The sequence below is a fragment of the Enhydra lutris genome, unplaced genomic scaffold (genome assembly GCF_002288905.1).
Source record: "Enhydra lutris kenyoni isolate GAN:26980312 unplaced genomic scaffold, ASM228890v2 scaffoldscaffold22, whole genome shotgun sequence".
NCBI classification, from domain to species: domain Eukaryota; kingdom Metazoa; phylum Chordata; class Mammalia; order Carnivora; family Mustelidae; genus Enhydra; species Enhydra lutris.
Window position 1 is genome coordinate 7,837,769 of NW_019154106.1, and position 22,218 is coordinate 7,859,986.

At 58.4% G+C, this 22,218-nt stretch overlaps 2 protein-coding genes across 6 annotated transcripts; one reads left to right on the top strand and one right to left on the bottom strand.

Annotated features, from left to right (window-relative positions):
• Positions 1–2,950: 2,950 nt before the first annotated feature.
• Positions 2,951–6,676, bottom strand: LOC111149974 (G protein-coupled receptor 137). Of its 3 annotated transcripts, XM_022507257.1 has the most exons (7): positions 5,785–6,676; positions 5,653–5,702; positions 4,490–4,715; positions 4,221–4,370; positions 3,959–4,087; positions 3,726–3,844; positions 2,951–3,412 (listed from the first exon to the last, which is right to left on the bottom strand). In XM_022507257.1, exons 1-7 carry the CDS (start codon positions 6,139–6,141, stop codon positions 3,253–3,255), a joined length of 1,191 nt encoding a protein of 396 aa, XP_022362965.1. In that variant the 5' UTR covers positions 6,142–6,676; the 3' UTR covers positions 2,951–3,252. The 3 variants fall into 3 exon arrangements, with proteins under 3 accessions (XP_022362965.1, XP_022362967.1, XP_022362966.1); XM_022507259.1 differs by lacking the exon at positions 4,221–4,370; XM_022507258.1 differs by lacking the exon at positions 3,726–3,844.
• Positions 6,677–7,285: 609 nt separating this feature from the next.
• LOC111149975 (BCL2 associated agonist of cell death) lies at positions 7,286–20,321 on the top strand. 3 transcript variants are annotated; one of them, XM_022507260.1, is made up of 4 exons: positions 7,286–8,054; positions 8,340–8,534; positions 19,055–19,248; positions 19,801–20,321. In XM_022507260.1, the coding sequence occupies exons 2-4, from the start codon at positions 8,348–8,350 to the stop codon at positions 19,924–19,926; spliced, it is 507 nt and encodes a 168-aa protein (XP_022362968.1). In that variant the 5' UTR covers positions 7,286–8,054; positions 8,340–8,347; the 3' UTR covers positions 19,927–20,321. The 3 variants fall into 3 exon arrangements, with proteins under 3 accessions (XP_022362968.1, XP_022362969.1, XP_022362970.1); XM_022507261.1 differs by having other exon boundaries at positions 7,286–7,739; XM_022507262.1 differs by having other exon boundaries at positions 7,286–7,658.
• The last annotated feature ends 1,897 nt before the right edge of the window (positions 20,322–22,218 follow it).

A 22,218-nucleotide genomic window follows, 5' to 3' on the forward strand; every position in this document is an offset into this window, starting at 1 on the left:
GGTACCAGGGCACACTCAGTCCCCCCCTTCTTCTGTCCCCCCCCCCCTTACCTCCATTGCCCGGCCCTCAGCCCCTGTCCGGGAACTCCGGGACATGAGAAGAGAAGAGGGTGCCAGGAAGGGAAAGGAAGGAGAGTGGAAGGGGGAGCCTGCTGAGGGACCCCCGGGCGAGCAAAAAAATGCCAGGGGGTCTGGAGGGGGCGTGAGGAACCGGCTCCGGAGCGGGAGGCTGAGGGGGCGCGGAGGCGCGCGCAGGGGGAGCGGGCGGAGAGGCCGGACCGCGCAGGGCGGGGACGGGGATGGCGGGTCCCGGCTCCTCCGCTGCGGCTGCTGCAGGATCTTCGAGCTTCTCTCCCCGCTCCCGCCTCTCCCCGCTTTGCCGCGACCCGCGAGGGGCCCGGCGCGTAGCTTCCAGGGTCTCCCAGTGCCCCGCCGGGCTTTCGAGGAACCCAGGGGCGGGTCCGGGTCGCGGCGCTGAGGCGAGGCGGGGCGGGGGTGGGGGCGCGGGAACGTGCCGGGTTCCGGGAAGGAACAGGGCGGGAGCGACCAGGGCCGGACCCTGGGGCAGCATCCTCCGGGACAGCCGTCAGCGCCCCCCCCCGGGACAGCGGGCGGCGGCGCCCACGCGCACACCGGCAGGCACAAAGGCCCGCGCGCCCACGCTCCGCCCTGCGGCTCCCGCCCGCCCCGCCGCCCAGGCTGCAAGCACACACTCCACCTGCACGCCCGGACCCCCCGGGGCCGTGCGCGCCGGGCCGAGGCACCCGAGGTCCACGCGCACGTGTGCACACGCTCCCGTCCACACACCCAAGCCGCCGGGCCACCGCGCAGCGCCCGACACCCAAGACACACTGCACACCCGCCGTTGGCTCCCACCGCCTCCCGAGTCTTCAACGCTGACGCCCGGGAGCCTGCGGGCGGCGGGACGCGCTGCCGCAAGACTCCCGGAGGCGCCCACGCGAGGGAGGTGCGCACCCCGCCCGGCCGGTCGCCCCTCGTGCACCCCTCCCTGCCGGGGAGTCCCGCCCGCGCTCCGCACTACCTCCCGCGTCAGCCCCGCACTCACTGTCGGCCCCGCTGCGGCTGCGGCTGCGGCTGCGGCTGCGGCCCGAGCTCCCGCGCGGCCTCGCGGGTGCCGGCTGGGCCGCGGAGGCGGCGGCGGCAGCAGGGGCGGAGCGGGCGGCCGCCGGGGCTGGGACCCCCCTTCCGCTGCCAGAAACCCCCTCCTTCCAAGCTTAACCCCTCCAGCGCCGCGCCTCCCTCCGTGCCGCGCCCTTGCCGCCGGCGCCGTGCCCCGCAGCCCCTTACCTGCGGCCGCCCAGCCCCCCAATTCCAGCGGGTCTCGGCAGGTGAGCGGCAGAGGAACCCGAGACGGGTCGCCGCTGGGTCCGGCCTGGAGTCTCAGACTGCAGTCCTGGTATTGTCCCGCCGGCCATCCAGTGTGGCCCGCGGCACGGCCCCGGCCTGGACATCTGCCGGCTCACCTCTCCGGACAGGCGCCACGCTAATCTCCCAGCATCTCCCAGGCCCACTACGGATCGCAAGGGCCCTCAACTCCCCGCCCCTGGGGAGACCCTGGCCCATGGGCTCAGCACTCCTGAGGGAGGCGGCCTGCGGGACAAAGGGTTAGGGATCCACTGAAACAATCTGGAATTGGCCGAGGTAGGGCTGGGGCTCAGTTCTGGAAAGTCATGCCGGGGGCACCTCCTACCCCTACTCCCGAGCCATCCCTTGGTCCTCACCTCCGTGCCCCTCGCAGCATGGAACCATCCCTCCCCCCACAGCCTGAACAGCCAGGGCCCAGGCAGGTCTTGGAACTGCTCCGCTCTGTGTTCCCACCCACTTCTTGAAACCCTGAGCTCTCCTAAAATCCTCCGGCTTGGGGTCTTCAGCCCCCACGGTGGGTGGCGTTAAGCCTGGGCTCTAAGGCTGACCACCCCCTACCAGCAGAGGGCGCAGATGCGGTTAGCAAGCTCCCCAGAGCCTCCCTGTCCCTACTTACAGAAAAGGCGTAATTAATTCTCGCCTCAGAGTGCTGTTCTGAGCATTAAGGAGGTCACTATTTGTAAATGCTCAAAACAGAGGCTGGAACACACAATAAAGTGTCCTACAAATATTAGCAGTCTTCCTTTCAACAGAGAGTGACTGTTCAGCTTCAAGCTGATCGTGTCAGATGCCCAGTCTGGAAGCCCTGAAGTCCCGGTGCCCAGGAGCATCCCAAGCAGAGAGTTTCAAGACAGGATCTGTGCTGGGCCCAGAACTCCCATGAGCTGTGATGATCAGGCCCTCTGATAGGACAGGAGAGAGACCCTCTGATAAATGACTCCCAGCCACAGGACAGAGGTCAGCTCTGCCAACGCCATGGCAGCAGAAAGCAGTGACTGTGGTATTAGGGGGAGCCAGAGAAGGGGCCCTCGGGGCCACCACGCAGACACTGTGGGGGCAGCCCAACTCTCCGGCCAAATCCACACCTGGTGGGCAGGTGGGGGCTTCTCAGTCCCAGGCCAACTCCTCCATGGCCCTGGACCAATTCCTGGCCCAGAATGTCAGGTTAGGAGGATGACAGGGAAACAGGGTTTCCAGAAATCCCAACCCGGCAAGGGGAACAGGCCTAAGAGACCCATAATCACAGTGCCACTGGACCCTGGAGTAGGGACATGGCTCCCTGACCTGGAGACGAAAGGCTTCATAAAGGAAGTGACATCTGAAGCAGGTTTTGAGGCGAGAGTAGACATTTTTCAAGAGAAGAGGTCACTGGAGTGGGGACAGACTCTTCTGGCCTCCTTTCCTCTCTGACTGCAGGCTCTTCCCTCTCCCTGCCCACCAGCCTAGGTCAGGTAAGTGCCCCCCACCCAGCCATACCCTGGGAGGGCCTGGGTCTGACCAGCCTTCAGCTGTACAGGCCGCCGTGAGAAGAACACAAAGGCGACAATAGACAAGACAGCGAACGGACAAGGGGCACGGACACTGTTTATTGAGTGACAGGTGCAGGAGAGGTAGGTGGCTCCAGTGCAGAAGTGGAGATGGCAGGTCATGCCAAGGTGCTGTGGGCATCTGGCAGCCAGGCCATGCCCCCCCATCCTAGGGGACAGCACAAGCTCACTATGACAGGAGTAGCAAGGAGCCGGCCAGGGGCAGAGGCGGCCACAGCCTCTCATGATCCTGGGCAAGAAGCGGCAGATGAACTTGGCACAGGGACCTGGGATGGGAGGACTAGGGTCTGGGGGTTCTAGCGGGGAGAGTGGGAGGGGATCACGTCTGTGGGGTGGAGTAGAGACTGTGGTGGTGGCCACCTGGTCCCAGCACCTGGGAGAAGAGCAGAGGAGTGGTCCGTGTCTGGCTGCCTCCGCACCAGCCCGGCTCCCGCCCGATGGCGCCATACCAGCTGCCGGAGCCCAGGCTGCCCGACATGCTGCAGGCAGAGAAACAAGGATCAGTCCCAAGGCAGGGACCGGGGCCACAATCACAAGATATGGCGGAGGGAGAGAGGCTTATTAGCACAAGGCCCAGGGCCTCCACCTTTCCAGCACCTAGGGCCTGAACCGTCTAGACTATGGCAAACTGCAACTTGGGGTGGGAAGCAGAAGAGACCTCACCCAGTACAGACAGGAAGCAGGGGCGGGGCAGGGGTGGGGCGAGGGGAGAAAGTGGCAGGACTAGGCTCTAGGTCCCCATGGCTCAATGGAGGGAGCTGGGAGGACCTGAGGCAGGGCCAGGGCTCCTACCTGGTGCTCTCACTACGGCCGTGCTCCCAGGAGCAGCCCTCGTCCTCACAGTGCCCGGCCCGGTCAAAGAAGTAGGAACGGGAGCCAAAGACCTGCCCGTTGAGGATGCGGCTGGTGCTCTGGGGGAGGAAACCAGCATCGTGCTTTCTCCTGCCCCACCACTGGCTTCCCACGGCCCTGCCAGAACCTGGCCCAGGGATTCCGGGCAACCACCCCTCTCTGCTGGCCCTCACCAGGTCCTGCGGGGGCCGGTGCACCCGGAAGAAGCCCACCAACAGGGTGGTGGGCAGCAGCTCCCACACAAAGAGGATGAGGCCAAACACCAGGTAGCCTTTGTTCCCCAGGTCATTCACCAGGTCCGCCTGTGGGAAGACAGGAGTTTGTATCAATCCACAACTGTGCCGGGGCGGGGGGCACGACCCAGACAGAGTCGAGGCCAACTGGGGGCCAAGAGCCATGGCCACTAGGGAGGCAGCTGCCGTGCTGAATGCCCACCTGGTCAGAGACGTTGTACCAGTCATAATCAAAGGCATCCAGCCGGCTCCGGGGGGCCAAGGCCAAGGCCGCCAGGTTGTAGCAGGCCCGGCTGGCGTAGAGCAGGACCATGGCACCACCCATCGCAGCTGCCTGGCACACACTGGTCCCCTGGCACAGATGACAAAAGAGGACCCTCAGGGAGGGGAAGCTCCAGCTCCCTCTCTACCCAGACGATCACTGCCCAAAGGCCCCAAGGGACACCCAGGGATCAGGGCTTGTGGCCCTACCTTGGCCTCCAGGTAGATGCTGGTGGAAGGTGCCCGCCGGGCGACAAGGCAGAGGCAGGCGGCAAGAGAGAGTGCGCAGATAACAAAGAGGGAGTCGCTCACCAGGACTCGCACCAGCAGGAGGGCCCAGGGCTGTGCCCGGCGCCGGCGGGACAGCACAGCGCACAGCACGTTCACCAGCAGAAAGAGCAGCGAGGCCCCCACGAAGGCCCCTCGGACAGCCAGCCTGCAGCCCACAGCACGGTCAGCCCCAGGAAACCATCGCTGGCACCCATTGAACACCCCCCCTCCAAACTCCCTTAGGGTCAATCAGAATCAATCCAGACCAACCAATCTGAACCCTGGCTCTCCAGTTTCACAGATGGGGAAACCGAGGCCCACAGAGGTCACACAGTGACGGACAGCTATGGTAGAGCAGAAGGAGCACAAGACTGAGAGTCAGAGACGTGGGGTCAGGGGCGCTTGGGTGGTTCAGTCAGTTGAGGCTGAGTGTTTGCCTTTGGTTGCGGTTGTGATCCCAGGCTCCCTGCTCAGCGGGGAGTCTGCTCCTCCCTCTCTCTCTACCCTTCTCCCCACTTGTGCACTCTTTCTCTCGATAATAAATAAATAAAATCTTTAAAAAAGAAAAAAAAAAAGGAAAGGAAAGAAAAGAAAGAAACCTATGTTTAAGCCCTGGCTCTGGCTTCCACCAGATCTATGACCTTGAACAGGTGGCTTTACCTTGCCGGGCCTCAGTTTCTTCATCTCTCGGATGGGGATAATAACAGCCTCCGAGGTAAGTTGTAATAGTGTTTGTGAAAGCTCTTAATAAACCGTAAGACGTTATACAAACGACAAGCTTATCACCGCCCAAGGTCAGCCGCAAATGCGGTCTGGGGCTTCTGAGGGCTGGAGCCTCAGCTCTTCTTTCATCAGGGATGACGCTGGGACCCTATCCCTTCACACTAGCATGGCTGTTTCCATCAACACTGCCCTTCACAGGTGCAATGCCTTTGCTGAGCTGTCTGTACCATGTGCCTAACTTTTCATGGCTCTTTCACAAACATCTGCTAAGTTGTCCCCACCTTGGTACTGCACAGGGTCAAGGGGCAAGAAAGAAACAGACACCAGGCTGCTCCCTGCCCCTGGCCTGGGGGATATGCCCATACATCCCGGGTACTTACAAGCCTCGGCTCATCTCCGGCCGGCGCTTCGCCTTGGCCTTGAACACAACCTGGGAGCAGAGATGCCCATCATTCCTTTGGGCCCTTGGGCCTGCCACCCCACAGCCCACCCCCACCCGTTACCATGGTTACCTGGGCAAAGTAGAGGTTCATAAGTGTCAGGGTGAAGAACTGCAGGCAGACAGGGCAGCAGTAGAGAAGCCAAAAGGGCAGGGGTCCCAGACGGTTGGCTCGGGGGGTATCTCGGAAGTAGAAGGAGAAGAGGGTGGTGCGCAAGGCAGCCCAGAGCAGACAGAGTGCCAGGAACACTGTCTGATAGCTCAGACGCTTGTGCCCATAGAGAAGCACCAGCCAGAGCTGGGCATATACCGAGAAGAAGAGCAGGGCATACAAAGTGGTGTAGGCTGCGGTCAGCCCCAGGGTCACGGCGGGAGGCAGCGCAGGAACCAGCCCAGCAGCAGGCACCAGGCCAGACAGGTTACTCTCCATGTCAGGACAGGAGGCCTGAATCCCAGAGAAAGAGATGGAGGGGCTGGCAGGGGGCCAGGGAAATAAATACGGAAGGGTGGGAGTTGCAGGGAGCAGCGACAGAGATGGGGAGCTCAGGAGAAAAGAAACTGCAGCTGGCCAGGCCCTTCCCCCTCAACAGAGAGACCCTGCCCTTGCAGCGGGACACAAGCAGCCCAAGCCCCTTACTCTGTCTGGGGCGTGGAAGGACAGACCCTCTGGAAGGCAGAGGCGGGAAGTGGGCAGGATATCCTCCCTGGGCCAGCCCCAGAGCCAGGATGAGGGGGTGCAGAGTCTGAAGGACAGGGGACCCTGGCCTTGGTCGTTGGAGTCGTCCTGGCTGGAGGGGGAGAGCCGGCAGATATCCTTCGGCTGAAGGCAGCGGCCGCTGCGGGGGACGCTCAACGCCCAGCTCTCCCCCCACCAAACTGGGGGTCTCTCTCCCCTCCAATAATCCGGATTGGGGGTGGCCTCTGCCTTCCTTCCTCGGAATTCCGGACGACGCTGCCCCCCCCCCCCACTGCATCCACTATCCAGCCTCGAGGGCCGGGAGAAGGCCGATTCCGGGTGCTCAGGACGCCGCTGGGGGAGCCGGCTCTGGTCGCTGGGACCCGGGGTTCCGGCTCCCCAGCTCCCCGGCTCCCGCTGCTCCGCCCCCTCCTGCGCCTGCGCCTGCGCGGGCGCCGTTCGCTACGCTAAATGCGGAGGGTCTGGCCCCCACCAGCTCCGCAGGCCCGCGCCGCGCCCGGCGCGGAGCCGTTCGAGAATTGGCGCGAGGTGCGTCGGCGGCGGGCGCCAGGGGTTACTAGAAGCAGCGGGAGGCCAAGACGCTGGGGCGGAACCGCATCCGGCGGGCGCCCAGGTGGGCCGTGCCCGGAGCCACCTGCCCTCGTCTGTTTGGGGGGCCGCCAGTTCCCAGGTTTCTCCTCCCTATCCCCAAATCCAGATTGCGCCGCCCGGCCGGGGGAGCGGCAACAACTCCCCCTCACCCGCTCTCCGAAGGAAACTTCCGCCCACAGCCAAGATGGCCCCCGGGCCCCGCCCCCTGGGTTTAACCCACAGGGCCCCGCAGTCCCGGGGAGGCACGCCCGCCCCACTCCCCGGCGGGCCGCCGTTCCCGCTCACCTGGCCGGCTGCCTGCTCCCGCGAGTCTTACGGCCACCCTCAGCGGGGCCCCCTCTCCTGCGCCGGGGCAGTCATCCTGCCGGGGAGGAGGCTCCCTCGCTTATCTCGAGCTCTCCTGAGCTGGCGCGGAGAGTAGTGCCCCCGAGGCGGGCGGTGCGAGGTTTCCACCGTGGGGAAGAGGGAGCGGGACTTCCCGACCCGGCTACCCAGTCCACACGGAGCAGTGACAACAGCAACGACAATTTCATCCAGATGAAGCAGTGACAACAGCAACAACACCTGCATCGACGGCTGAGCTTCAACTGAAGCCTTTGCAAAGTGCTTTCACCCACAGTAATCACTCGGTTTACAAAGTTGTCTGGCTTCTAAGGGAGGTATCATTATCTTCATTCTACAGGAGTGGAGACTAAGGCCCAGAGGGGCTGAAGGGCTTGTCAGCAGAAGCTGGTCTCCAGGTTCCAAATGGGGACCCAGAGAATCCCTCATCTGCTCCCACGCATGGCTCGGGCACAAGGAAGTCGGGAACTGAGCGGCGGGAGGCGAGACAGGGACCTAGTGGGACGACGGTGGGCAGGGAGCCTGTCCGCCGGCGGGGGCGGAGGCTGGGCCGGGGCGGCCACGCCCCCTGGCCAGCCCTAGTGACATTTCAAGAGCTGATTGGGCCGGGTCGGTGACAGTTCCCGTTGCCCGGGCAACTGGGGCCGGGCTCCCTCGGTACTAGAGGGAGGCGGCAGGCCCGGGTCAGGGGCCTCCTCGAGATCGGGCTTGGGGTAAGACTCGTGTGCCGCCACCGAGGGCAGGTTGGGCCTGGGTCTGAGTAGGGGACTGGGACTGCTTCACAGCACCAGGGCTCCAAAAGAGGAGAGTTCGGTCCTGTTTGGACAGGCTGAACGACCTCCCCGGCTAGGCTCAGTGGACAGATCTGGGCCTGGGAAGCAGGGTGAACATGGGGTTCTAAGGTGGGAGAGAGGGAACTACAGTCATCTGCCCCTCCCTTCACCAGCCACCATTTGCCCCAGCTTGTGCCCTAACTACCTGCCATCTTGCCCCCACAGCCCAGAGCATGTTCCAGATCCCAGAGTTTGAGCCCAGTGAGCAGGAAGACTCCAGCCCTGCAGATAGGGGCCTGGGCCCCAGCCCCACAGGGGATCAACCCCCAGGCCTTGGCAAGCACCTGCAGACGGCCCCAGGCCTCCTAGGGGAAGCTGGTCACCAGCAGGGGCAGCCGGCCAGCAGCAGCCACCATGGAGGTAGGTACCCACCCCCCAACCACCTGCCTGTCCACCTTGCCCCCAGCCCAGTAGCTCCCCACATCCCAGCTGCATCCCCACTAACTGGCTGGCTTCGAGTAAGTGCCTAACCTGTCTGCACCTCAGTTTCCTCTTCTGTAAAACAGAGCAATTAATCACCACCGTTGTAGGGCTGTTGGGATGATACCAGAAATATATAGGAAGCACTTAATTATAGTGCCAGTGCATAGTAAATGCTCAAAGAATGTAGCTGTTAGCCTAGGACCAGCACAGAAATCACCCAGAGACAGGTGCCTGGGTGGCTCAGTCCTGCCTTGGGCTCCGGTCATGATCCCAGGGTCCTGAGATGGAGCCCTGCATCAGGCTCCCTGCTCAGCGGGAAGCCTTCTTTTCCCTCTCCCACTCCCCCTGTTTGTGTTTCCACTCTCACTGTGTCTCTGTCAAGTAACTAATAAAATCTAAAATACAACACTACCTTTACATAACAAGAAAGATAGATGGAGGAGAAGGGGTCTGGACACACTCAGCGAGGGGACCCAGCGCTGAGCCGAAAGAAAGGATGGACAGTGGAGGAATGGCAGCCATTTCTCCCCAGTGCCCACCTCCCCAGTGCCCACCCCCGGTCTTGGCACCTGGAACAACCATAGAGATCTTCTGTAAACAAAACTCCTATCCTTAACGTCATGAAGCCAGAAAGACCACCATCCCCAGGTTCAAGAACAAGAAGGCTTATGAAGTCCTCCTCCCCAGCCCGCGCGCACACACTTTGTCAGACTGAACCCCAAAGACTTTCTTTAACTCCTTTAGCGTCCAGATCTTTGCACTTGGCTGCTCGTAGCTTTCCACCCGGCCTCGGCCTCCGTGGTTCCTCTTCACCTTCAGTATCAAGGGCTTCATTTGTGCCACGTGCTGCCCCAGCCGCCAGGGGGTACATTAGTGAACAAAAGAGATAAAAGTCCTTGCTCTTTGTGGTGCCTCCAGGTTCTAGTTGAGTGGGAAGAGACGGGCCGTCAACAAACAAACAAATGCTGTAGTGCTGTCCTGGCGGTGCCAGAAGCATTCTTTACTTTCTCTCCTGGAGTACCAGAAGGCTGGGGGAGTGACTCTGATGGAGGTGGTCAGGGTCAACCCAGCGTGGTAAGAAGCAAGGTTAGAAGGGGGTGAGAGGTGAGCCCTGCCCATATCCCCAGAAAAACAGATCCTGACTGGAAAAATATCCCAACCTAGGGAAGGGCCAATGCAAAGGCCCTGAAGGCAGGACACAGTCTAGGTCACTGAGGGGAGGAGAGGTCGAGATGCCGCAGGGGAGATGAATGGTGGGAGGAGCATCTGCGCGGGGCTTGGAAGGCCTGTGCCAGGACATTGGCTTTCACTTTGAGTGAAAACGTGGGAGGGCAGGGAGCAGAGGCAGGGCTGTCTGATAATGAGATCAAGAACATCACCAGGGCCTCTGTGTTGGGACTAGTCTGCAATGGGCCAAAGCAGCCCCGTGGGGGTGCTGCAGGGGAGGCTGCTGGGAGAGTCCCAGTGAGGGAGGATGATGACTTGTGCCCGTTGAAGGCAGAGGAAGTGGTACACATTTTATTTTGTAGGTAGAACTGGCAGGATTTGCCAACAAACTGGGTGTGGGGTGTGCAGGAGAGAGAGGAATCAGGGAGGGCCGCAAGGCATCTGGGCTGGGCACCTGGAGGACCTTGCCCTTGACTCTGACGGAACTACAGCCTAATCAGGAGCCTGGTGTGGGCCAAGTGAGGGTAGGGGGGCCTTCTGGGCTGCCGGTTGGAGGTTCCCAGTCGGGATAGGCCCAAGAGGGATTTATACGCCTGGGAGTTGTCAGTCCCAGAGGTAGTGTTCTCTGAGGCCTAGGCAGCCAGTGTAGACAGGTGGTGGCCTGGTCTGAGCCTGGAACCTTGGCCTTCAGAGGGAGGCAGCAGGGAAGAAATTAGTAGCAGGATGGGAGGGAAACCAGGAGCTGGCAGGGCCCACACAGCAAGGGATTGCTTCTGGCTGGAGATCTGGGAGAGGGCCCTTGGAGTCGCCAACACACGCCATCGCAGTTTGGGTGAGGAGATGGGGGGGAAGGCTGACCTCAGTTCAGAAGGGAGGGATAACGGGAAGAGAGGTGGAGACAGGGGAGCCCCCTTTGGGTAGCTGTGCTCCAGGAAAGGCGTGCAGCAAAGACCCAAGGAGGGGTTGGTGTTTTTGTTGCTGTTGTGTTTTTGTTTAAGGGGAAAGAAAATAGCTTGTCTAGAAGCTGAGGGGGGTAATCCAGGAGCCAGGGAACTACCATATGAGGTAGGAGAGAAGGGACGCTAACTAGAGAGATGTCCTCGAGTAGGACACCGGGGTCTGGCACCGGGGGAGGGCTGGCTCAGCTAAATGCGAGACAGTGGACAGGAGTGCGTGGTTGTGAGTAGATAAATAGAAGAAGTTTCTCTCTCCGTCTCTCTCTTTTTAAGATTTTATTTATTTGACAGAGATGTGAGAGAAGGAATACAAGCAGGGGGAGTGGGAGAGGGAGAAGCAGGCTTCCCACTCAGCTGGGGGCCTGATGCGGGGCTCTATCCCAGGACCCTGGGATCAGGACTTGAGCCTCGAAGGCACACGGCTAACAACTGAGTCACTCAGGGGCCCCAGCAGAAGTTTCCCTTGTGGGTGCTGCCAGTTTCTCCAGGAAAGGGTGGGAAGAGAGCGGATCAGTCTTGAAGTGGTCATCCATCCCCAAGCACAGAGTGTGCGAGGTGGGCTGGGCAATGTCAAGGGCACCACATCGCCAGTTTCTTTTTTTTTTTTAATTATAAACTTTTTTTTTTTCCCTAAAGATTTTGCTGTTTATTCGAGAGTGAGTGAGTGAGAGAGAGAACATGAGTGGCCAGGAAGGGCAGAGGGACAGGGAGAAGCAGATTCCCTGCTGAACAAGGAGCCTGAGTGGTACTAGATCCCAGGACCTTGGGATCATGACCTGAGCAGAAGGCAGATGCTTTTTTTTTTTTTTAAGGTTTTATTTATTTATTTATTTTCTTATTTATTTGTCAGAGACAAAGAGAGACACAGCGAGAGAGGGAACACAAGCAGGAGGAGTGGGAGATGGAGAATCAGGCTTCCCGCTGAACAGGGAGCCAGATGTGGGGCTCGATCCCAGGACCCTGGGATTACGACCTGAGATGCTTAACTGACTGAGCCACCCAGGCACCCATGCCATGAATTTCAGTGGAGGCAGCATGGCTATGCTTTTCTTCAGCCTGGGGGGGTCCAAGGGGCCAGCTGGGAGTTAGAGTTTAGCCAGAGCTGTGCCCGACTCAGCCCAGCTGGGGAGGGCTGCTTGAGGGTGTCTGCGCGGAGAGGCAGTGGTCTCGGTGTGGGGTGTAGCCTGGCTCTGGGAGTTCTGGCATCACTAGAGTGGGCTTCCAGGGGAGGGAGCCAGCCAGGTAGAAGCTGCGAGGCTTAGGATGGAGTTCCTGAAGGTTCTCTTCGGGGGAAGGAGGGAGAGGCTGGAAAGCAGAAGGGCCACTTGGGTCCTGGGAGTGAACGAGGTCAGGACTGGAGGAAGCTCCTGCACCAGTGGGTGTGTGGCCTGAGGGCGGGGGCACCTCCCCCAGCTCCAGACCCTTCCATGAGGAGGACAGCAAGGGAGAAAGTAGCCATTGACAGGAGTTCTTAAACTTTCGACTTAGTTTTATTTTTTTAATTTAAATTAAATTCATTAACATATAGTGTATTACAAGTTTCAGAGTTGGAGGTCAGTGACTCATCAGTTGCATATAACAGCGCTCATTCCCTTGCCCAGGTATCCCCTCCCCCCTCCCACCTCTGGACTTAGTTTTCTTTTTTCTTTAAAGATTTTATTTATTTATTTGATAGAGATCACAGGTAGGCAGAGAGGCAGGCAGAGAGAGAGAGGGGGAAGCAGGCTCCCTGCCAAGCAGAGAGCCCGACACTGGGCTTGATCCCAAGACCCTGAGATCATCACCTGAGCCGAAGGCAGAGGCTTTAACCCAATGAGCCACCCAGGCACCCCTGGACTTAAGTTTTCAGTGTCGAAAAAGGAAATGATTTTCCCAGAAAAGATCAGCAAGGTTGGGGGTGGGGGTTGCTCTTTGAGAGCCACAGAGCCCCCGCCCCCTCCAGGCCCGCTGAGTCCTGTCACTCTGCACATTCCCTGACCCCTGGGCGCTGTGGGACTGGATGTGTGCATGTCCCCAGGGCAGAGACTGTGACACCTTTTGTGCTGTGACAGCCCCATCGCATAGCCCAGGGCCCGGGACAGGTAAGTGCACTGGGAGCAGTGGGGAGTGTGTGTGGATGGTGGGGAGGGAGGGAGGATCGCCCAGTGGGGCCAGACCACAGGGTTCAAACACCGCCCCACCCTCCCTTAGTGTGCTGAACTTGAGCAGGCGAGTTAACTGTCTGCCTCAGTTTTCTTATCTGTAAAGTGAGAATAGAAACTCATCTTCCCTTCTTATAGGGGGGATCTGATCAGTTAATATGGGAAACGCGCTGGGGCACCTGGGCGGTTCAGTCGGTTAAGTGTCTGCCTTCGGCTCAGGTCATGATCCTGGAGCTCCAGGATCCAGCCCCCACATCCGGGCTCCCCAGTCAGCAGGGAGTCTGTTTCTCCCTCTACCTCACCCTGCTCGTGTTCTCTCTCACTCTCTCTCTCTCTCAAATAAATAAAATCTTAAAAAGAAAAAGCTTCTCAAAAAAAAAAATAAATAAATAAAGGAAAAGTGCTTAGAAACAGTGCCTGCGGGGCGCCTGGGTGGCTCAGTGGATTAAGCCTCTGCCTTTGGCTCGGGTCGTGATCCCAGGGTCCTAGGATCCAGCCCCACATCGGCTCTCTGCTTAGCTGGGAGGCTCCTTCCCCGTCTCTCTCTGCCTGCCTCTCTGCTTGTGATCTCTCTCTTTCCTCTGTCAAATAAATAAAAAAAAATCTTTATTAAAAAAAAGAAAGAAAAAAGAAACAGTGTGTTCCTCTGGCACAGAGGAAGCTTTGCTGTTCTTACTAGACTGCAACAATTGGTGCCGTTGTTGTTAATTTTTATTTATTTGTTAGAGAGCATTCAAGCAGGGAGAGCAACAGGCAGGGAGAGAAGCAGGCTCCGCACTGAGCAAGGAGCCTGATATGGGACTTGACCCCAGGATACTGGGATCATGACCTGAGCCGAAGGCAGACGCACGACTGACTGAGCTGCCCAGGCGCCCCTGTTGCTCTTGTTGTTAATGTGAATTGTTGGCCCAGACCCTGAGCAGAGCTGAGGACTGCTGTAGACATGGACCACCCATGCCTCCTGATAATGGACACGGAAAGGTTAAGTTAGAACCAGAATGTAAAGGCCTTGGAAGCCACACTAAGGAGTTTGGACTTTACTTCCTTGGCAATGGGGAGCCATTGAAGGTTTCAGGCAGAGAACAGACACAGTTGGATTTAGGGCAGGGGTTGGCAAACCACAGCCACAGGCTAAATCCCTAATTTTTTTTTTTAAGATTTTATTTATTTATTTGACAGAGATCACAAGTAGGCGGAGAGGCAGGCAGAGAGAAAGGGGGAAGCAGGCTCCCCGGTGAGCAGAGAGCCCGATGTGGGGCTCGATCCCAGGACCCTGGGATCACGACCTGAGCCAAAGGCAGAGGCTTTAACCCACTGAGCCACCCAGGCGCCCCTCCCTATTTTTTTTTTTTAGATTTTATTTATTTGTTTATTTATCAGAGAGAGCACAAGCAGGGGAAGAGGCAGGGTGGCAGGCAGAGGAAGAGAGAGAAGCAGGCTCTCTGCTGAGCAAGGAGCCCGATGAGGAACTCGATCCCAGGACCCTGGGATTGTGACCTGAGTTGAAGGCAGCCGTTTAACTGACTGAGCCACCCAGGTGTCCCTAAATCCCTATTTTTTTTTGTCAGCCTGTGAGCTAAGAATGGTTTTGACATAAACATTTTAGTGGAATCCAGCAACACAATTATATATTGTTCATGGCTTCTTTCAAGCAATGACCACAGAATTGAGTAGTTGTCACAGAGACCGTGTGGCCTGCAGTGGTCCAAAACATTTCCTCTCTGGCCCTTTACCGAAAACATTTGCCAGCTCCTGCTATAGAGTGTTTTTCTGATTCAGCAGCTCCGAGCAAGATGGGGTGTGTTCTTTGCAGGTCAGTAAGGGATTTCTATACCCCAGATGGCTTTAGGGTAGACAAGGAGCCTGGGCTTCCTGCGGTGCTGGAACCCGACGGGCCCCACGCGCATGCTCAGCTTGGGCCACCAGCCTGGCTGCCTGCTGGGGGCGGGAGGCAAGCGGTAGGTGAGCCCCTGCAGGCAGGAGAGCAGGATTCAAACCCCGAGTTGCCCTATGACCACGCTTCACTGCCTCAGGCTGCCCGGAACACCAGCGTTTTGCTAAAGTGTGTAAGGATGCTCTCCGAGGCATCAACTTAGATGTGTCAGGCCCCCACCCACTTACCCAGAGGCCCCGTGGTAAAGAATTTAAAATTTTGCTGGGGCTTGGGGCCCCTCCCACTGGAGGTCCCTCCCTCTCCCCACCCCAGCCCCAGGCGACCTGAGAGGGTGGTGTGCATGGGCAAGCCTGAGCACCCACCCTAGCTCGCGCCCAGGCAGGAGCTGCTCCCTCTCCCTCCTACCTCACTTCCGCAGAGTGGGGAGAGGCCCCTTCTGTCCAGCCCCGGGATGTGGGAATGTGCCAGGCGAGAGCTGATTGGAGAGTGGGATGGTTCAGAGTGAGCACGTCCACTGCCCCAGGGAGTTCACGGGAAATTCCTCAGGTTTTTTTTCCAGTACAAAGAAGGACACTTTTATTTATTTATTTATTTTATTCATTTATTTGACAGACAGAGATCACAAGTAGGCAGAGAGGCAGGCAGAGAGAGAGGAGGAAGCAGGGTCCCTGCTGAGCAGAGAGCCCAATGCGGGGCTCGATCCCAGGACTCTGAGATCATCACCTGAGCTGAAGGCAGAGGCTTAACCCACTGAGCCACCCAGGCACCCCAAGAAGGACACTTTTAAAAGCTCCGTTTACATGTATGATTGTCATTCTGATGGTGGCTGGCTTGGCATCGCGAAATCCATGGCTTTGGCGGAAACAGCCTGCCCCAGAGGGTAGGTTCCTGGTAGAGCTGACACTCATGGAGGGCCCAGAGATGCCTTCCCTGAGTGGCACCCCCAAGGTGGCCTGTGGAGCGGATGTTGGGAACTTGGGGCATGACCATTAAGGACACAGGCCCTGGAGCCAGACTGGTTGGGTTTGGATCCCAGCTCTGCCACCTACAAGCTGGGTGACATCAGGGAAGTGACTTACCCTCTCTGGGCCTTAGTCTTCTCCTCCATAAAATGGGGACAGTGAGGAACCTTCCTCATAGGGTGTGGTGGGGACGTAATGAATCGATTCAGGTGAAGAACGTGAGCCTGACTGACATGGCCAGTGCTCTTCTGATTTCCGGGCGAGGGCATGACGCCCAGACCAAGTGGCCACCCGCAAGTCACTTGCTTTCTGACTTTTTTGGACCTGGCGTTTGTCAAGTGTGGTGGTTGTGCGCTTTCTTAAAAGCTAGTGAAGGGGGGCTGCCTGGGTGGCTCAGTGGGTTAAACCTCTGCCTTCAGCTCAGGTCCTGATCTCAGGGTTCTGGGATCGAGTCCCACATCAGGCTCTCTGCTAGGCAGGGAGCCTGCTTCCTCCTCTCTCTCTCTCTCTCTCTGCTTGTGATCTCTCTCTCTGTCAAATAAATAAAATCTTTAAAAAAAAAAAAAAAAAGGCTAGTGAAGGAGAACAGCTGACGTTCCTTGAGCCCTTAAGTGGCCAGGAGGGTGTGCCCGTTGCAGGACCTCTGGCAAGTTCCTAACCTCCAGGTGCCTCCACTTCTTCCTCTGTAGCATGGGTGGGGGAGTGGGGGACGGGACTTTGCAGCCACCTCACTGGGAAGCTGGGAGGTTTCAGGATGTCAAAGGGGTCAGAACCTGGTTCTCTCCTTGTCTCATCTGTTATTGGGGTAGTCCTGGGAGACGGGGACTGCCCCCATTTATTTAATTTAATTTATTTTTTTATTCTTTAAGATTTATTGGAGGAGCATGAGTGGGGGGCAGAGGAAGAGGGAGCCTGGGATCATGACCTGAGCCAAAGGCAGACATTTAACCCCCTAACCGTGTGAGCCACCCACGTGCCCCTCTTTTTTTTTTTTTTTTAGATTTTATTTTATTAGAGCGTGAGCTGGGAAAGAGGCAGATGGAGAGGGGGAGGCAGACTCCACACTAAGCAGGGAGCCCCATGCAGGGCTAGAGCTGAAGGCAGACGCCCAACTGACTGAGCCACCCCTGCCCCCATTTCATAGGAAGACACTGAGGCCCCAGTAGGAAGGGCCCAAGGTGGGGCATCTGGATGGCCCCGCAGGGGGGCTCCTACTCAGCATGCCCCACCCCCTGCCCAAGAGCACGCATTCTCTTCCTCTTTCTCTCTCAAATAAATAAATAGAATCTTAAAATAAAGGCGGGGGCTAAAATCACAAAGCAGGAAATTAAACTGGTTGAGGTGGGGCCCTGCCTCTGCCCCGCCCCCACACCCCACTGAACTGGAAAAGTGCTCCGTGGGTGGGCGTGTCCTTGTTAAGGGTGTTTCTGTTCCTGACTCTTCCAGCCTGTATCCCTAGCCCTGATTTTTTTTTTTAAGATTTTAATTATTTATTTGACAGACAGAGATCACAGGTAGGCAGAGAGGCAGGCAGAGAGAGAGGAGGAAGCAGGCTCCCCGCTGAGACGCGGGGCTGGATCCCAGGACCCTGAGATCACGACCTGAGCCGAAGGCAGAGGCTTTAACCCACTGAGCCACCCAGGCGCCCCTCTTTTTTTTTTTTTTTTTTTTTAATATTTTATTTATTTATTTGACACGGAGATCACAAGTAGGCAGAGAGGCAGGCAGAGAGAGAAAGGGGGAAGCAGGCTCCCCGGTGAGCAGAGAGCCCCATGTGGGGCTCGATCCCAGGAACCTGGGATCATGACCTGAGCTGAAGGCAGAGGCCCAACCCACTGAGCCACCCAGGTGCCCCCCTAGTCCTGATTTCTGATTTAGCTTCCTGTTCTCCACTTCCACCTCACTCCTCAGAGGCCTCACGGTGTTCCTGCCTGACCTCAGGCCTGGACTTCAGTAAAGCTCAGAACAGCCAGGAGCTTGGACCACCCTCTTAGCTTAGGCCTTTCTGGATCCAGTACCCTCTTCCCTTCTTAGCTTTCTTAGTCCCGTCTCTGGAGCTGGGCCCCTTGGAGGCCCTATGGCCCCTGAAAGTGACCCGCAGGGCTTTGCGTAAGGTCCTTTGGGAGAGGCTGAGACACCATTTTGCCGTGGCTTCTGAGCCTAAATCTTACTTCCTCCAAAATGCCTTTCCTGACAGATGGGCCTTGCCGGGGGCCCTGAGCACCTTCCCCTGCATCACTTCCCTGCTGGCTTTCACAGTACTAGGTAGCTCTGGGTTTTTGCTCCTGGGACTGGTTCTAGGTCTTTGTTGGTCTAGATTTGGGGGTGGGGTTGGCATGAGCGGAGGAATGGCACACAATACACAGGTCAGACAGACTAAGAACACAGGAGAGGTGACCATGAAAGACAACCTGTCATGTACTTCGTTTCCAGAGCACTTTCACATTGTTTTATGTGACCTTTCCACTGCCACTGGTAGTCAGGGACAGGTCTACCCCCACACAGGTGAGCACACTGGCTCAGAGCTGAAGGGTGGTCTGATAAGGGAAGAGGTGTAGCTCATTGGTCGATCACTGGGCTCTGGAAGTCTAGAGACTTCCAACCTGAGAGCATCATACTGTGTGAATGTGGACAAGTCTCCACTCTCTAAGCCTCTGTCTTCTCGTCTGTAAAATGGAGGCCGTGTTAGGACTCACTTCTTAGGCTGGTTGGGAGCATGAGGGAATTCCCAGGGCTGGCACATAGTAAGTGCTCCATAATCATTACCTTAAAAAAAGTCAGCAGACCCTTCCAGACTCTTCTCCAAAGCAGGTGTCTTGGGAGGTACAGACGTGCTGCTGACAGGTCCTTGCTCTCCAGGGCCCAAGGTCTCCCTAGGCCACAACAGTGAAACAAATGGGCCCCAGCAGGTCATTTGCAGAGCTGGAGTTCAGCCCTGCCTCAGGCGGGAGATCTCATCCAAGTGATTGATTTCCTCCAAGGACTGCCCTGAGGCCCCGTGGGCTTGCGCTGATAGCTTTGCGACTTATGACCTTATTTTATGGCACGGACAGCAGCAGAGGTCATCTAATACACTAAGGGCCTGGCCCATTATTGGGGCTCAATTAAGATTTATGGGATTAATGAGAAGTTAATGTGAATCTTCACAAAAGCCCCACGAGCTTCCCTCGCTTTACGTATGAAGGAACTGAACTGGGGCTCGGAGGTACTTTGAGGCACCTGCCAAGCTACTGTGCACCCAGGGACACCAGCGGGCGGGGGAGCTGGTGCCGAGGGCTTTGGCAAAGCCGGAGGCGCAGATGAGTGGGGACTCATGCCACCCCCGTCCCCTGTGCAGGCGCTGGGGCTGTGGAGACGCGGAGTCGCCACAGCTCGTACCCCGCGGGGACCGAGGAAGATGAGGAGATGGAGGAGGAAGAGCTTAGCCCTTTCCGGGGGCGCTCGCAGTCAGCGCCCCCCAACCTCTGTGCTGCACTGCGTTATGGCCGCGAGCTCCGGAGGATGAGCGACGAGTTCCAGGGCTCCTTCAAGGTGAGCGCCGGCCCCAAAGCATGTCGGGATCTGTAGTTCGGGGAACACCACCCCCTCCCCCCGCCCCGGCCCCGGGCCACTCTTCCTGCGTCCCAGGGCCTGCCGGTATCTGTAGTCCAGACCGAGCGTCAGAAGGCCAAAGCGCCTGAGTTTCCGGAATGCTCGGGGCGCGAGGCATGCTGGTATTTGTGCTCCCGATCAGCCCCTTTCGGATATCCGGGTTCTTTGGCCTCAAGTTCAGAATTACTTAGTGCTTGAATTGCCGTTCCGGCTTCGAGGCTAGGTTTCGGGCTCTGATACTCACAAGGTCCTAAGCGTTCTCTCCCAGCGCCCCTGGCAGGGTGCGTCTGGGATCTAACCAGTCCCATTTCTAAGGGCCCAAGCGACCCTTGGAGCTTCCGTAAGTGGTCAGGAGGCCACTCGTACGGGGCATGCGGGGAGTTATGGTTTAGGGCCCCCGGGCATCTCAGCGGTGGGATTCCGGAGGTGGAGAGCTCCGTCTTGGGCTGCCACGACAGGCTAACTCATTTAACCCTCTCTTCCCACCCGAAGGGACTTCCTCGCCCGAAGAGTGCGGGCACAGCCACGCAGATGCGACAAAGCCCCAGTTGGACGCGCGTCATCCAGTCCTGGTGGGATCGGAACTTGGGGAGAGGAGGCTCCGCCCCCTCCCAATGACCAGTCCCACAGCCCGAAACCCCCCCCTTTCTCGGCGCCGCCGGCGGCCATCTTGGGTGTGGGCGGAAGTCTTTTCCGCAGCCTTTATGCAAGAAAGAGGATCAGTCCTTTCCTTTTCGAAGGAGGCGATCTGACCCAAAGCCCGATTTCCTTCCGGTGTGTACGAAGAGCACAGAGGGGTTTGTCCCCGTCGGAAGTTTTGAAGTTTTATCCGCTCTTAGCCGCCGGAAGTGGCCCTGTGACCCCGCCCCCGGCGCTGGGCTACCCCCATCGTCTGCAAGTTGCAATTCGGCGAAATCCTGACTTCTCACCAGAACCCTTTCCTCCGCGGTGTCGCTGGGGGGCCATCGCTTGCAGCGACATGTGCTTAATAAAGCCCGCGTTTGTGCCGCCGAGTCTCCTCTCTCCGTCGCTTGGGGCTTCGCAGGCAGGGGCAGAGCTAGCACTGACAGTTTGAAAAGATGTCCTCGCTTTACACATAAGGGAAACTGAGGCTCTTTTTGAGCGACTTACTCTGGAACCGAGACCGGGAACGGGTCCAGGCGGCGACCAGAGAGCCAGGGCTGCTTGGCCTCCGGAAAGCGGAGCGCAGCCGGGCCTTGGGACCTGCAGGTCCTTATCTCTAATATGGTAATTGGGAACTGCAGGCCGGCCGGCCGCCGGAATTCCGCACTCTGTAAACCGTGCCGCCGGCCCCCAGGGAGGGTCATTTGTTCCTATTTGGGTCAGTCCTTTCAAACAGCTACTGTGTGGCCGGCCTGGGGCCAGCTCTGTTAAGGGAACTGGCAGGACGCTCAGAGCGGGGGAGGGGGGCAACGGAAGGTTGGGCCCAGGGTTGTGAGTGGACTGGTCACAGGAGAACTGGAGCTTCACCAGGACTTGGGAGCGGAGCTCGGAGCTCAATTCCAGGAAGATTTACTGGCGCCCCCTATAGACCAGCCAGCGCTTGGTACAGGGTGTAGAGAGCTGAATTACGCCACAGCTCCTCAAGCTTCCTGGCAGGGGGGGGTACCAGGTTCTCAGAGTGGAATTACCGCCAGCCAGTGCTATAATAGGGACTCAGAACCGGGGTGAGGGCGGCTCCCTCCCGCAAGGGAAAAGTCCGGGAAGGCTTCAGGGAGGAGGTGAGTTAGCGCTGGGAATTGAAGAGCGATATGGAAGAGGGAGCTGTCATTCCCTGTAAAGAGTGGACCCATGGAAGGATGGGAGGGGGAAGCAGCAGAGGCCAGGATTCTGAGGGGGCTGGAATGTCATCCCGGGGAGTTTGGAGTTTAGCTTGGACTTTGAGGACCCAGGGACTGACATGGAGTGTTTCTACATGTGGCGGCAAGCCAAATTAGGAAGAGAAGCCTTGGTGGCTGAGTGGCTGGCCACAGAATAGAGTAGGCCAGTTTGGAGACAGGACCAGGCCTGACCACAGAAGCAAGGAGGGTTGGGGCCACGTATTAACCCTGAGGGAACAGGGCAAAGGGGAGAGGCCCCCAGCCCACTGCAGGGCTGGCCCTTTCTCTATCACCTCCCCACCCGGTCTGTTTGCCTGAGGCTGCAGCAAAAACAAAGAAAGAAAACACTCAATTGGCAGGAGATAAGCCCAGATGAGAGGCGCCTTCCTCTGGAGGAGGGAGGCGTTAGCCGGGAAGCGCCAGGAAGCCGGGAGAGGCCTTGAAGAAGTGCCAGCCTGAGCTCCTGCGCCTGCAGCAGAACCTAGCCGCACCCTCACTGCAGGGTCTGTGCCACTCCACGCTGGCTGTCCCAAGGCCAAAACAGTCTGTCACAGAGGGTCCAGGCCCGCCCTGCCTCCGGGTCAGGACATCCTGACTAGGCTGTGGCCTGGCACCTGTGACTTCTGCTCTGGGCCTCAGTTAACCTCATCTGTAAGACAGGCGTAACATCTACCTCACAGGGATGAGGGGGATGCTGGGTCTCCCAGTCCCTGTGAGCATCTGTGATGGCCAGCTTCCCTTCTCCCAAGGGTCACCACCAGGGCCCCCCATATGTATCACTGTGAGCCCAGGCAAATTTGGAGCAGACCAGGTCCATCCCCAATTAGAGTCGACTGCCTGTGAGGGGCCCAGAGCAGCCTCGGCGGAAGATGCTGGGTGCTTGGGTCATTATCAGGCCACAGGAAGGGGGGGCAGGGAAAGCTTCCTGAAGCAGAGGCCTGAGCCTCTGTGAAGGGAGGACTAGAAGAGCCCAGGAGGGAGAAAAGTAATGTGAGTGGAGGTTGGGAGGGGGGCAAGAAGCAATGGGTCAGGGACAGAGGCCATAAAGGGGAGTCCCTCCTGGGGGAGG

Coding starts and splice junctions, on each gene's coding strand:
- LOC111149974 (XM_022507257.1), bottom strand. CDS start 6,141: ATGGAGAGTAACCTGTCTGGCCTGGTGCCTGCTGCTGGGCTGGTTCCT. Junction 5,703..5,784: donor TGAACCTCTACTTTGCCCAG/GTAACCATGGTA, acceptor CTCTGCTCCCAG/GTTGTGTTCAAGGCCAAGGC. Junction 4,716..5,652: donor CCGGAGATGAGCCGAGGCTT/GTAAGTACCCGG, acceptor TGTGGGCTGCAG/GCTGGCTGTCCGAGGGGCCT.
- LOC111149975 (XM_022507260.1), top strand. CDS start 8,348: ATGTTCCAGATCCCAGAGTTTGAGCCCAGTGAGCAGGAAGACTCCAGC. Junction 8,535..19,054: donor CAGCAGCAGCCACCATGGAG/GTAGGTACCCAC, acceptor TCCCCTGTGCAG/GCGCTGGGGCTGTGGAGACG. Junction 19,249..19,800: donor AGTTCCAGGGCTCCTTCAAG/GTGAGCGCCGGC, acceptor TCCCACCCGAAG/GGACTTCCTCGCCCGAAGAG.